The 16180-nt window shown below is 42.5% G+C and overlaps 1 protein-coding gene across 1 annotated transcript; it reads right to left on the bottom strand.

Moving 5' to 3' along the window:
• Positions 1-6465: 6465 nt before the first annotated feature.
• LOC118378985 (5-demethoxyubiquinone hydroxylase, mitochondrial) lies at positions 6466-9209 on the bottom strand. The gene is made up of 6 exons (XM_052527839.1): positions 9021-9209; positions 8453-8634; positions 8076-8190; positions 7661-7800; positions 7137-7205; positions 6466-6645 (listed from the first exon to the last, which is right to left on the bottom strand). Exons 1-6 carry the CDS (start codon positions 9112-9114, stop codon positions 6568-6570), a joined length of 678 nt encoding a protein of 225 aa, XP_052383799.1. The 5' UTR covers positions 9115-9209; the 3' UTR covers positions 6466-6567.
• Between the last annotated feature and the right edge of the window lie 6971 nt (positions 9210-16180).

The raw sequence follows: 16180 nt of genomic DNA on the forward strand, positions 1-16180 counted from the left end.
GTAAAACCCCACATTACAGTACCAAGCACTCGCACCTGGTTTTGCAATGTTTAAAACAGATCAAACCCAATAACTTAATGAAGAATGCGGAAATTAACCAGAAAAATGTACACAAAGATAGATAGGAGGTGCTACTTTCTATTTAACATCAGAAGCAAAGGTTTTGTTCGGCATAAAAGTCCATGTCCAAAAAGTATCAGCATACAGCATTATGGGAAAGTTGAATATGTTATTTTGATACAGAGTTGTAAAGAAACAAAATGTGTATAAATTATTAAGGTAAATACCAGGTAGATAGCAGGCTGGAAAATACCAATTGCCTCAAAACTTCAACATTTTAGGAGCTTAAGACGGTCCATTGGGAAGCCTCTTGAATACACAAATAAATTAACGGTGTCTTAACCTAACGAGTGACTTCTTCATATTAAGAGACTCCGGTTATGTTCCAATATCCACACATTCTTAGAATTATGATAGTGTGTGTTTCAGAACTGAGCTCTATTGTGATCGTGCTGAGAGAATGGCACCGTATGATCAATGTCAGTCAGATCTTATCCCAAGGCAGGTGATGGACAACCCTGTAGATCTAGGTCAAGAAACAATATGCTCTGCATCCGAAATATTTTATGACTTATATGAATTTATATTGTCCACATGCACAAAATTTACAGCCTTGATTATTCACGGTCCCATTCGGGAGTTTTATTGCTATTTTCAAATTCTTGTTGCTGATTTCTCGGTCGATATATCAGCAGATTCCTTCTGAGGTGAATCTAGGGGGAAGAAGCCGAACAATTCAACCACAGTTCTCCTGATTGCCATGTTTGGATGCTAAACATAGCTTCATAATATTATGTCAAATGAATGTCAATGAAGAACGTTACGCTGCGTCATAAAAAATATGCATTTCTGCTTGAGTCGTAGAATCGTAACGAAATCCTACTGCTTATCGAGTATCGTTGCTCATTTAGAAAACAGGTGCTAATTTAGACGTTGGGTTTTATGGTTAACTGTTATTAACACCTGCATCATGACTGAGTCGTCAATCAAGTTTTTATGTAGCAGCAAGTTTGTCACCCAAAGCTGTGCCAAAAATGCAGTTGTGCACTTGTTGCTTTTTTGAAAAGACTTGCGTCTTGGCTATAAAGCTGTCAACACTATTAATCTGGAACAGAAATAATATGTGATGATCAAACATTAGTCACAAAAAGCCCCCCCCATGCAGCTTATCTATAGGTGGTAACGTCCTGTTTCAGTAAATAGCATGCAACACACTTTTTTATTTCTCGCTGTGACAAAGCGAAAATGTAATGTCTGTAAAAACCTAAATATCTTCTTTAATTTTGAAGCTAGTAAGCCTGGCAAGAATGTACAGTACATAGACATGTGAAGAGTTAGGAACCATAATAGCAGGATTGATTCTCTATAGGACTTATTGGAACGATTTCATTCCACAACATCAGGTAGCCTAAGCCTGCTAAATATACTAAACTCAGCAAAAAAAGAAACATCCCTTTTTCAGGACCCTGTCTTTCAAAGATAAATCGTAAAAATCCAAATAACTTCACAGATCTTTGTTGTAAAGGGTTTAAACACCGTTTCCCATGCTTGTTCAATGAAGCATAAACAACTGCACCAGTAGAAAGGTCGTTAAGACACTAACAGTTTACAGACAGTAGGCAATTAAGGTCACAGTTATGAAAACTTAGGACACTAAAGAGGCCTTTCTACTGACTCTGAAAAACACCAAAAGAAAGATGCCCAGGGTCCCTGCTCATCTGAGTGAACGTGCCGTAGGCATGCTGCAAGGAGACATGAGGACTGCAGATGTGGCCAGGGCAATAAATTGCAATGTCCGTAATGTGAAACACCTAAGACAGTGCTGCAGGGTGACAGGACGGACAGCTGATCGTCCTCGCAGTGGCAGACCACGTGTAACAACACCTGCACAGGATCTGTACATCCAAACATCACACCTGCGGGACAGGTACAGGATGGCAACAACAACTGCCCGAGTTAAACCAGGAACGCACAATCCATCAGTGCTCAGACTGTCTGCAATAGGCTGAACTGAGGGCTTGTAGGCCTGTTGTAGTAAGGCAGGTCCTCACCAGACATCACAGGCAACAACGTCGCCTATAGGCACAAACCCACCGTCGCTGGACCAGACAGGACTGGCAAAAATTGTTGTGGTTTTGTCTCACCAGGGGTGATGGTCGGATTTGCGTTTATCGTCGAAGGAATGAGTGTTACACCGAGGCGGAGGGTCCGTCATGGTCTTGGGCATTGTGTCACAACATCATCGGACTGTGCTTGTTGTCATTGCAGGCAAACTCAACGTTGTGCGTTACAGGGAAGACATCCTCCTCCCTCATGTGGTACCCTTTCTGCAGGCTCATCCTGACATGACCCTCCAGCATGACAATGCCACCAGCCATACTGCTCGTTCTGTGCGTGATTTACTGCAAGACAGGAATGTCAGTGTGCTGCCATGGCCAGTCAGGAGACCGGATCTCAATCCCATTGAGCAGTATGGGACCTGTTGGATCGGAGGGTGAGGGCTAGGGCCATTCCCCCCACAACTGTCCGGGAACATGCAGGTGCCTTGGTGGAAGAGTGGGGTAACATCTCACAGCAAGAACTAGCACATCTGGTGCAGTCCATGTGAAGGAGATGCACTGCAGTACTTAATACAGCTGGTGGCCACACCAGATACTGACTGTTACTTTTGATTTTGAACCCCCTTTGTTCAGGGACACATTATTCCCTTTCTGTTAGTCACATGTCCGTGGAACTTGATCAGTTTATGTCTCAGTTGTTGAATCTTATGTTCATACAAATATTTACACGTTAAGTTTGCTGAAAAACGCAGTTGACAGTGAGAGGACGTTTCTTTTTTTTGACGAGTTTATTATCACTATTCCAATGATATTCAACCCCTAATTGTTGCACAAAAACATGAAACCATGTGCAAAGACAAACACACACACTGAACGAAAATATAAACCGCGACAGGCAACAATTTCAAAGAGTTTACTGAGTTACAGTTCATATAAAGGAAGTCAATCAATTGAAATAAATACATTAGGCCGTAATCTATGGATTTTACATGACTGGGAATACAGATATGCATCTGCTGGTCACAGTTACCTTAAAAGTACCTAATGTGACCACCATTTGCCTCATATAGCGCGGCACATCTCCTTCGCATAGAGTCGATCATGCTGATGATTGTGGCCTGTGGAATGTTGTCCCACTCCTCTTCAATGGCTGTGCTAAGTTCCTGGATATTAGCGGGAACTGGAACATGCTGTGTACACGTCGATCCAGAGCATCCCAAACATGCTCAATGGGTGACATGTCTGGTGAGTATGCAGGCAATTGAAGAACATTTCCAGCTTCCAGGAATTGTGTTCTGATCCCTGCGATATGGGGCCGTGTGTTATCATGCTGAAACATGAGGTGATGGCGGCGGAAGAATGGCACGACAATGGGCCTCAGGATCTCGTCACGTTATCTCTGTTCATTCAAATTAACATCAATAAAATGTCATTGTGTTTGCTGTCTGTAGCTTACGCCTGCCCATACCATGACTCTACCACCACGGGGCACCGATAACGCTGACATCAGCAAACTGCTCGCCCCCACACAACGCCACGGTGTCTGCCATCTGCCTGGTACAGTTGAAATTCGGGATTCATCCATGAAGAGCACACTTCTCCAGTGTGCCAGTGACCATCGAAGGTGAACATTTGCCCACTGAAGTTTGGGCAGAAATTCTTTGGTTGTGCAAACCCAGTTTCATTAGCTGTTCAGGTGGCTGGTCGCAGACGATCCCGCAGGTGAAGAAGTTGCGTTTATAGTGTATTTTTGATTGGTGTAAATTAGCAGCTAATTAGCAATTCTCTTGCCAGATATCCGTAAGCCTATAAGCAGCGTTTGCCAAATGCACGGCTTGCAGAGACGCTTTGTTTGTCCAACCCTCAGATTTATAGACTGTTTTGCATCAAGAGCTAAAGCAGGAACGTTATGATTGATGATGGGTAGCCTATTTGGGTATTTCAGTAATAATAAACACTGGGTAGCCCAGCGTTTATTAATACTGAAAGAGACTCATTGGCTGTTCAGATAGGTACACTTGTATCTTTATGCTGTGATATCATGGTATTAAAAGGTATATGAGAACATAGTACCAAGGAAGAAGGGAGCGGGTATGGGACTAGGTCACAGAGCAAACCAATCCATGTCAGTCTGTGTATCCCATCATGCCAAAAAAAGACTTCACCTACATACATACAGTTGAGGTTTAAAGTTTACATACACTTAGGTTGGAGTCATTAAAACTAGTTTTTCAACCACTCCACAAATTTCTTGTTAACAAACTATAGTTTTGGCAAGTCGGTTAGGACATCTACTTTGTGAATAACACAAGTAGTTTTTCCAACAATTGTTACAGACAGATTATTTAACTTATAAATCACTGTATCTCAATTCCAGTGGGTCAGAAGTTTACATACACTAAGTTGCCTGTGCCTTTAAACAGCTTGGAAAATTCCAGAAAATGATGTCATGGCTATAGAAGCTTCTGATAGGCTAATTGACATAATTTGAGTCAGTTGGAGGTGTACCTGTGGATGTATTTCAAGGCCTACCTTCAACTCAGTGCCTCTTTGCTTGACATCATGGGAAAATCAAAATAAGTCAGCCAAGACCTCAGAAAAGAAAATATAGACCTCTACAAGTCTGGTTCATCCTTGGGAGCAATTTCCAAACACCCGAAGGTACCCCGTTCATCTGTACAAACAATAGTACGCAAGTATAAACACCATGGGACCACGCAGCTGTCATACCGCTCAGGAAGGAGACGTGTTCTGTGTCTTAAGAGGTGAAAGTACTTTAGTGCAAAAAGTGCAAATCAATCCCAGAACAACAGCAAAGGACCTTGTGTAGATGCTATCTATATCCACAGTAAAACTAATCCTATATCGACATAACCTGGAAAGCCCCTCAGCAATGAAGAAGCCACTACTCCAAAACCGCTATAATAAAAACTGACTACGGTTTGCAACTGCACATGGGGACAAAGATTGTACTTTTTGGAGAAATGTCCTCTGGTCTGATGAAACAAAAATAGACCTGTTGGACATAATGACCAACCATCGTTATGTTTGGAGGAAAAAGGGGGAGGCTTGCAAGCCGAAGAACCCATCCCAACCATCAAGCACGGGTGTGGTAGCATCATGTTGTGGGGGTGCTTTGCTGCAGTAGGGACTGGTACACTTCACAAAATAGATCATGAGGATAGAAAATGATGTGGATATATTGAAGCAACATCTCAAGACATCAGTCAGGAAGTTGAAGCTTGGTCGCAAATGGGTCTTCCAAATGGACAATGACCCAAAGCACACTTCAAACGTTGTGGCAAAATAGCTTAAGGACAACAAAATCAAGGTATTGGAGTGGCCATCACAAAGCCCTGAACTCAATTCTATAGAACATTTGAGGGCAGAACTGAAAAAACGTGTGCGAGCAAGGAGGCCTACAAGCCTGACTCAGTTACACCAGCTCTGTCAGGAGGAATGGGACAAAATTCACCCAACTTATTGTGGGAAGCTTGTGGAAGGCTACCCGAAACGTTTGATCCAAGTTAAACAATTCAAACCAAATACTTATTGAGTGTATGTAAACTTCTGACCCACTGGGAATGTGATGAAAGAAATAAAAGCTGAATTAAATCATTCTCTCTACTATTATTCTGACATTTCACATTCTTAAAATAAAGTGGTGATCCTAACTGACCAAAGACAGGGATTTTTTACTAGGATTAAATGTCAGGAATTGTGAAAAACTGAGTTTCAATGTTTTTGGCTAAGATGTATGTAAACTTCCAACTTCAACTGTACATACATGTGCGTTTCTGTTTGTGTCGTCATAAGTCATCGCGGACTGCTAATAGTACGCTGGGTGGACGGGTAAGGTTTAAACAAAGTGTTCCCGGTATAGGACTCGTAATACGTTTGAGTAGTTTTGTCCATCTTGGGGTGTGTGCCAGCCTGCCCGCTCGGTGCATTACATGAGGGGAAGAGGGGCTATTTTTAAGGCAGAGGGCACAAAAAGAGCAGAGTTAGTGCATTACTTAGTATCAATGATGTTACAAAATAAACTTGATAAGGAAGGTAGGTTCCAGCTCTGTCAGTGATGACCACAATACCTTAGTATAGCAGGATAACACACTATCCCCATCACCTAGAGGGTAGAATTACACCAACTTTCTCACCAATATCTCTTTGACAACTTGCTTATTCTAGGATGCCAACTCAGAGAGGTTTCAGCATTGAGCTGGTACCTATATGGTTTGGCTGCTAGTGCTAGCGTTGAAGTAAATGACAACATCTTGGTTACAATTGGACAAAAAACATATTTTTGATGGGAGTCCTTTTTTGGAAAAGTGCACTGACTATTACATTGTAGAAAGTAGCCAGGTTCACTTTACTAATACAATTTACATCACTTAAATCATTATATTTTTTAGAAAACCATCTTTGAGAAACTTAATTAATTATTACTTTATAGGCGCTGAGACACAAATATTGCGGCTGTGCAGCCAAGTTGTATTGCACTCTTCAAAAGATTGTATCCGGGTAGCTGAAACAAAAGAAAGAAAACACAAGAAAACCTTTATCAGAAGAGTTCAAAGCATATGATGTTTGACAGTAAGCAGTGAAGGAATGTAACACCACAGTGCTCCCAAGCCACATGCAATCTTTCCCACCATGACCCAGTTTTGGAGGAATCAAAGCATTTGAGTGGGAGATAATGAGACGGAATCCCTTCCTTGTTTTCATGGAATAAATTTAAAGGAAAACCCATAATGATCCAGGGACAATAAACCACAACATAAAAAGACTGGGAAACACTGAGACATCACTATGCAACAACAACAACAACATACCACAATAACATCAATATTGACCGATCATGATATATTGCTTGCTTGATTATTATTAGAACTGAACTTGATTAAAGGTTCACTCCACCAGCCATAGCTGTTGTCAATAACAGCATAACAACAGAAGCTTAACCAAATGATTAAAATAAAGTAAAACCTAAAGATCAAAGTGGGAAAGAGGGCTTACAGATTCAGCATCGTGCTCCAGTCCTGTATCATGATGTTCCATCTCATCATCTCGGAATTCCTTTATTAACTGTATGGAAAATAAATGGCCACATTCACTTCTCAGAAATCAAGACAACAAACACTCAAGACAAAGTACAGTATGCATTAGTAAATTATAGGGGTAGGGTTTTACCTGACCAGGAAAGTACGAGGGTCCTCACTAGCTACTATAGCCACAAAGTCATAAATACCACCCATTTCTACAATTTCTCTTCTTAAAAACTGATTTTAAAACTTACCCTAACCATAACCACACTGCTAACCTTATGCTTAACCTTAAATGAAAGACCAAAAAGCCTACAGCCTGGACTTTTTGGCTGTGGGACCTGACTTTGTGGCTGTGGAAACTGACTTTGTGGCTAAAGAAAGCTACTGTAAGAGCTACAAGTAAGAGTCCTAGCTGGGGCACAGAGTTTTTCTTGATAGAGCCCAGCCCTGGTCAGGAAAAACTCCAGGGCCCATGGTACGAGGGATGGTTCTTACTTTTAACAGCTCTACGTATCTGTCTGGGTCCTCCTCCATGAGGGCTCTGATCTGGCTGTTGTAGTGCTCTGAGATGCTCTCCTCCACAGCCACAGTACAGGCCATGGCCCCTTCTTTACCCAGTAGAGCGGTGCCCGCTCCTGCGGGGACACACAACAGAATATGGTCTATCACCCGAGTACCATATGTATCATACTGTTGTATTGGATTATTGTCTCATTGCAACAGAACTCACAGACACAGTGTAAGTGTACATTACAATGGCATGTGTTAAGTGCTTACCTACAGACCCATTTTAAGTCATTAAATCAAGGCTACTTATTTTAGAATGTAAAAAATACATCCATTCCCTTTGTTTATTTGTCAGGCATATGTGACAACTGTTGACTGTATGGAGTGAAGCCATGTTCCTTACCAAGTAAAAAACCTGCAACGTTCCAGAGGGGCAACAGCAACGTTGGGCGAACTCTGTTCTCTGCAAGAATCTCATTGAATTTGGCAAGATGCTTCTTCTCTTGATCCCACATTTCCTTGAAGCATAGTGAAAATGAATATATAATTGAGGATGCTGGAATGTCAACATTTTGTTTTTGTGGGTCACCAAGCACTGACAACATGATTACATCCATTCACTTTAATTGTTGTCATAAAGTTAACTTTGGGGATACTGGGATGGTAGCCAATAGTGACTCATCTAAAAACCAAAACAAGTAGTTAGGCTATTTATTGTCTTCTGCAATAATGTAAGAAAAGTAGCTACATCTGTGCACGTGTAATGCAGAATACCTATACCTGAATAAGCGGTCCTGTCTGTGACCTTCCCAACACTGCCATCTGGCCGGCGTAGATGCGGTTGGCACCGTATTCCCCTGCGTGGTCCACCCGCAACATACTGTGCAGCAGAGCCTTCTCTGCTTCGTCGCGCGGGGGCGGTATCACACTGTATGCCCGAGAACTGAGCTGTACTGGTAGTGCTTCAAACAGGACGAAAGGGTTTATTAAAACATGTAGCTATTTTACTTTGCAGTCGAACGTGTCACCTGCATTACATGTTTTTTTCTTCTTCTGCAGAACAACATAACTGTTAGCTATAACGACTGAAGTGTCTCACCCCTTACAAAAACACCATGTAAACAAAAGGTGAAATTGCCAGCTAAGTTAGTTAACGTTACGTTAGCTAATAACTAGCTCTAGCTGCAAAGCTCACTTGAGCTGCTATGAGGATGCAAGCAAGACAGAAACTGACCACTGACAAATTGTATATGACTAGCGAAGCCATTCGTAGGTCAGCATTCATGTATGAACACTGAGCAGACTTAGTTTTAGCATTGTAGCTAGCTAAACAGCATTGAGTGCCTACCTCTGTGCTTCAAACAACATTGTCCTATCCTCAAAGGACTGAAAACATGCGTCCAGTCATGCAATGCAATGTGTGCAAAAACGGCTCGTTGCATTGTTATGTGGCTCTATTATTCTGTAATGAATATTTGTTACATATGCAGGTTGTCATTGAAATGTGCCTGCTTGTGGAGATGGCGCGGTCAAATGACGTAACTTCTTCCATGGTTTAATAGCAGCCCGCAAATAAATGTTTAAGGTGCATGCCGCCACCTACTGTCCTGGAATGTGTGGTCAATCACGGTTTACATTAACTCTACATTGTTATATACAGTGCATTCGAAAAGTATTCAGACAACTTGACTTGTTCTTCATTTTGTTACGTTACAGCCTTATTCTAAACTGGATTAAATACATGTTTGTCCTCATCAATCTACACACAATACCCCATAATGACAAAGTAAAAACAGGTTTTTAGAAATGTTTGCAAATTTATAAAAAATATATATAAATATCTTATTTACGTAAGTATTCAGATCCTTTGCAATGAGACTCAAAATTGAGCTCAGGTGCATCTTGTTTCCATTGATCATCCTACAGATGTTTCTATAGCTTGATTGGAGTCCACCTTTGGAAAATGCAATTGATTGGACATGATTTGGAAAGGCACACACCTGTCTTTATAAGGTCCCACAGTTGACAGTGCATGTCAAGGCAAAAACCAAGCCATGAGGTCAAAGGGATTGTCCGTAGAGCTCCGAGACAGGATTGTGTCAAGGCACAGATCTGAGGAACGGTACCAAAACATTTCTGCAGCATTGAATGTCCCTAATAACACATTGGCCTCCATCATTCTTCAATGGAAGAAGTTTGGAACCACCAAGTCTCTTCCTAGAGCTGGCCGTCCGGCCAAACAATCAGGGGAGAAGGGCCTTGGTCAGGGAGGTAATATATAATAATAAGGTGACCAAGAACCCGATGGTCACTCTGACAGAGCTCCAGAGTTCCTGTGGAAATGGGAGAACCTTCCAGAAGGACAACCATCTCTGCAGCGCTCCACCAATCAGGCCTTTATGGTAGAGTGGCCAGACTGTGGCCACTAAACAGTAAAAGGCCCATGACAGCCCACTTGGAGTTTGCCTAAAGACCTAAAGATTCTCTGGTCTGATGAAACCAAGGTTAAATTCTTTGGCCTGAATGCCAAGCGTCATGTCTGGAGGAAACCTGGCACCATCCCTATGGTGAAGCACGGTGGTGGCAGCATCGTGCTGTGGGGATGTTTTTCAGCGGCAGGGACTGGGTTACTAGTCAGGATCGAAGGAAAGATTAACGGAGCAAAGTACAGAGAGTAACCTGCTTCAGAGCGCCCTAAGAACACAGCCAAGACAAGTGGCTTTTGGATAAGTCTCGGAATGTCCTTGTGTGGCCCAACCAGAGCCCGGACTTGAACCCGATCGAACATCTGAAAATAGCTGTGCAGCGACGTGTCTGAATACTTATGCAAATTGAATATTTACATTTTTGATTTTTAATACATTTGCAAAAGTTTTTAAAAAACTGTATCAAGAACTACTTAGTAGATCCCTCCTATTAGATTTGACAGTAGATAAATGAGTAAATACATACAGTATCTACACTGTGCTAACAAACCTCCAAACGAGCTTCAACGCCATACAACACTCCTTCCGTGGCCTCCAACTGCTTTTAAATGCCAGTAAAACTAAGTGCATGCTCTTCAACCGATTGCTGGCCCCACCCTCCCACCCGACTAGCATCAGTACTCTGGACGGTTCTGACCTAGAATATGTGGACAACTACAAATACCAACTACAAATATTCCAGGCTCTGATCAGGCCCTACACCCAAACAAGGGCACTGCGTTCATCCACCTCTGGCCTGCTCGCCTCCCTACCACTGAGGAAGTACAGTTCCCGCTCAGCCCAGTCAAAACTGTTCGCTGCTCTGGCCCCCCAATGGTGGAACAAACTCCCTCACGACGCCAGGACAGCGGAGTCAATCACCACCTTCCGGAGACACCTGAAACCCCACCTCTTCAAGGAATACCTAGGATAGGGTAAGTAAGGGTAAGTAATCCTTCTCACCCCCCTTCTTCCCCCCCAACAAGATTTAGATGCAAGTGGCTGTTCCACTGGTTGTCATAAGGTGTTTGCACCAATTTGTAAGGTGGATAAGAGCTGGACTTAAATGTAAATGTAAATGTAGGTGTCTGGTTAGACTGTAAACTCTCCTTCCAGACTCACGTTAAGCATCTCCAATCCAAAATTAAATCTAGAATCGGCTACTATTTCGCAACAAAGCCTCTTTCCCTCATGGCGCCAAACATTCCCTCGTAAAACTGACTATCCTACCGATCCTTGACTTTGGCGATGTCATTTATAAAATAGCCCCCAACACTCTACTCAGCAAAGTGGATGTAGTCTATCACAGTGCCATCCATTTTGTCACCAAAACCCCATATACTACCCACCACTGCGACCTCTATGCTCTCGTTGGCTGGCCCTCACTACATATCCATCGCCAAACCCACTGGCTCCAGGTCATCTATAAGTCTTTGCTAGGTAAAGCCCCGCCTTATCTCAGCTCACTGGTCACCATAGCAACACCCACCCGTAGCACGAGCTCCAGCAGGTATATTGCACTGGTCATCCCCAAAGCCAACACTTCCTTTGGCTGCCTTTCCTTCCAGTTCTCTGCTGCCAATGACTTGAACGAATTGCAAAAATCTCTGAAGCTGCAGTCTTATATCTCCCTCGCTAACTTTAAACATCAGCTGTCAGAGCAGCTCACTGATCACTGTACCTGTACACAGCCAATCTGTAAATAGCACCCCCGACCACCTCATCCCATATTATTACTTACCCTCTTGCTCTTTTGCTCCCCCGGTATCTCTACTTGCACATCATCATCTGCACATATATCACTCCAGTATTAATGCTAAATTGTAATTATTTTTGCCTCTAGGTCCTATTTATTGCCTACCTCCCTACTCTTCTACATTTGCACACACTGTACATAGATCTTTCTATTTTTCTTTTCTTTTGTGTTATTGTCTGTGTGTTTGTTTACGTGTAACTTTGTGTTGTTGTTTTTGTCGCACTGCTATGCTTTATCTTGGCCAGGTCACAGTTGTAAAATATGAGCACAATTCTGACAGGTTGAACATCCTCCACTGCACTGGAGGGCAGCTACTATCGCCAACATTCCAACAGAGTATACAGACAGTTCATCTGTTTGTCTTCTACATACTGTATCTGCACATCAAATTCATGAAAGTAAACACCTCTTCCTGTATGACCACTATGTGGGTCCTTGGAGCCATCTGTGAAATGGGGTAAAAATGCATAAAAGTGTCTACCAATGTAATTGTAAACCAGTTTCCCTATATCACTGACATCGGGCCAATGTTGATCTAATCCAAGGTTAGATCAACAATAAGAGCCAGAAGTAACCACTGAGGAACATCCCCCATCACCACAGAAGGGCCAAACTCCAACTCCCTCAGACCACTCTCCTCAGCAAGCTTTCCAACTGTTCATCCAAAGCCACTGCCTTGTCTACTAGTATTTTCCCAACATTCATCTAGAACAATAACAGTGGGCTGATCCACCTCACAACCTGTCAGTCTAATCAAATCAAATTAAAGTTTATTTTTCACGTGCGCCGAATACAACAGGTGTGGTAGACCTTACAGTGAAATGCTTACTTACAGGCTCTAACCAATGGTGTGAAAAAAAAGGTATGTGTATGTGTGTGTAGGTAATTAAAAGAAATAAAACAACAGTAAAAAGACATTTGAAAAAAGAGTAGCAAGGCTATATACAGACACCTGTTAGCCAGGCTTATTGAGATGGTATGTACATGTAGGTATCGTTAAAGTGACTATGCATATATGATGAACAGAGATTAGCAGAAGCGTAAAAAGAAGGATTGGCGGGTGGTGAGACACAACGCAGATAGCCAGGTTAGCCAATGTGCGGGAGCACTGGTTGGTCGGGCCATTTAGGCAGTATGTACATGAATGTATAGTTAAAGTGACTATGCATATAAGATAAACAGAGAGTAGCAGAAGCGTAAAAGAGGGGTTGGGGGTGGGGTACACAATGCAAATAATCCGGGTAACCATTTGGTTAGATGTTCAGGAGTCTTATGGCTTGGGGGTAAAAACAGTTGAGAAGCATTTTTGTCCTAGACTTGGCACTCCGGTACCGCTTGCCATGTGGAAGTAGAGAGAACAGTCTATGACTGGGGTGGCAGTGATGCAACCGGTCAGGATGCTCTCAACGTTGCAGCTGTAGAACCTTTTGAGGATCTCAGGACCCATGCCAAATCTTTTTTAGTTTACCTGAGGGGGAATAGGCTTTGTCGTGCCCTTTTCACGACTGTCTTGGTGTGTTTGGACCAATCTAGTTTGTTGTTGATGTGGACACCAAGGAATTTGAAGCTCTCAACCTGCTCCACTACAGCCCCGTCGATGAGAATGGGGACGTGCTCGGTGCTCCTTTTCCTGTAGTCCACAATCATCTTCTTCGTCTTGGTTACCTTGAGTGATAGGTTGTTATTCTGGCACCACCCGGCCAGGTCTCTGATGTTGTCGGTGATCAGGCCTACCACTGTTGTGTCGTCAGCAAACTTAATGATGGTGTTGCAGTCGTGGGTGAACAGGGAGTACCGGAGGGGACTGAGCACGCACCCCTGGGGAGCTCCAGTGTTGAGGATCAGCGTAGCAGATGTGTTGCTACCTACCCTCACCACCTGGGGGCAGCCTGTCAGAAAGTCCAGGATCCAGTTGCAGAAGGAGGTGTTTAGTCCCAGGATCCTTTGCTTGGTGATGAGCTTTGAGGGTACTATGGTGTTGAACGCTGAGCTGTAGTCAATGAACAGAATTCTCACATAGGTGTTCCTTTTGTCCAGGTGGGAAAGGGCAGTGTGGAGTGCAATAGAGATTGCATCATCTGTGGATCTGTTTGCAAATTGTGGATCGGTATGCAAATTGGAGTGGGTCTAGGGTATCTGGGATAATGGTGTTGATGTGAGCCTTTACCAGCCTTTCAAAGCACTTCATGGCTGCGGACGTAAGTACTACAGATCTGTAGTCATAATCCAATAAGATAATGATTTTTTTTTTTACTGCGTATGTCCAAAGGCATCTCTCCTGCCTCCACTAGTAAGGCACTTACAGATGTTGATTTAAATGCACCAACACATATCCTTAAAGCGATATACTGGATTCTGTCCAGCCTCTGAAGCCAAGTCTTCAACAATGCTCCATAAACTATGCAACCCTAATCAATTGTCATCCTCATCAGAGCTCTATAAATATCCATCAGCGTTTATGTCAGCACCCCATTCATATAACCAGAGTTCGAGCACATAAGATTCACCACCTGCTTACACTTTGTTTCAACATTTATGACATGATCATTCCATGTATATCTCTCATTGAACCATATTTTTATATACCCAAATATTTGAAGGTAGAAAGCCTACCGATAGGCTGTCCATTCAGAAACAACTGTATATTAATCAGCAACTTTCTTCTTCGAGAAGAACATGCAGCAAGACTTAGCCACTGACAATTTAAAACCACAGTCAATCGACCATCTTTCAACAGCCACTATAGATGTTGAATAGATTTTGTCACATGAGAGACATTCCTTCCCCACTTCCAAATAGCTCTAAAGTCAGCATATAGGGAAGCCCCAATGCCCCTACCCACATTCGTAAACACATTGTTATTCATAATATTGAATAGGACTGATAGCACTGCCTTGAGGAATACCATTGTCAACTCCATAGGCATTGCATAAAATGGATCCTATTTTAACTCGAGAACAGAGATTAAATATGAAGGCCAAACCCTAGTTATATAACCTCCCACCAATAGCCCGTCTCTCCACATTGTGTCGTAGGCATTTTCAATGTAAAAAAAAAGACAGTAGCCATTAGGCTACTTCTTTCATGCCCAAAGTTTTTTAAACTTCATTGCTCACCTTTACTAATGCATCCAAGGTAAATCTACCTTGATATTGACTCAATAAACCTCTATGTTCCAGGAAATAGGACAGTCTGTTGACTATCATCTTTTCCATCAGTTTCCACAAGTTAGAGGTCAGTGCTACTGGTCTGTAACTATCAGCACATGAAGGATCCTTACCAGGCTTTACAAAAGGTAATATTACTACATGTTTCCATCCAGAAAGTATAACCCCCTCACTCTAAATCTTATTAAATAATTCCAGGAGAACATGTGTGACCTCATCAGGTAATAACATTACATCACGTTCGCAACGCACATTTATTACCCTCCAAAAAGAGCCCAATCAAATCATTTTTGGCAGTCAAATAACAAAGAAAAAAATATTTACATAAAAAAACATGATCTTCTTCCATGAATAAATTTTTCTTTTGTGAATACACATGTAATCTCATTCAACAATGCAATAATTCACCAAAAATGCATTGGAAATATAACTTAAACTACCTGTATGTCAGTGGCGGCTGCCAAGGGGAGGACGACTCATAATTGTCACGCCTGCTCCCACTCTTCCACCCTGGCGCTGAAGGCACAAGGCTTCCCAGCATTGCGCACTCCTGCCATCATCATGCATACCTGCCTTCCCCCGGCACACGCGTCAGTGATTATTGGACGCACCTGGACTCAATCACCTCTGTCATTACCTTCCCTATATCAGTCTGGTTCACTGCTCTCTTCCCTGCTTCTGCATTGATTGTCAAATGTCCTTGTTTACACGTGTGCTGACGCTGGTTCTGTCCTGTTACCTGTCTGGTTCTCATTAAATGTTCAACTCCCAGTACCTGCTTCTCATCCCTGGCGTCGGTCCTTGCAATAATAATGGCTGGAATTACGTCAATGGAATGGTATCAAACACATGGCTTCGATGAGGTTGATACCATTCCACTGACTCCATTTCATCCACTATTATAAACCATCCTCCTCTCAGCAGCCTCCCCTGATGTATGCTGTTATCAGGGACTCTCTTTGCTGTTATTGTTTCAGTTATGAAATAATAATCAGTATTTCCCTATGTGACCCATAGATGGCAGTCTTATACAAACATATTAAGCCGGACAACTTCAGAAGGCTAGAAATATCCAATAACTTTTATTTGGTGTGGATCAACAATTCAAAGTTTTGACACA

Source organism: Oncorhynchus keta, chromosome 10, assembly GCF_023373465.1.
Source record: "Oncorhynchus keta strain PuntledgeMale-10-30-2019 chromosome 10, Oket_V2, whole genome shotgun sequence".
Classification (NCBI taxonomy): Eukaryota; Metazoa; Chordata; class Actinopteri; order Salmoniformes; family Salmonidae; genus Oncorhynchus; species Oncorhynchus keta.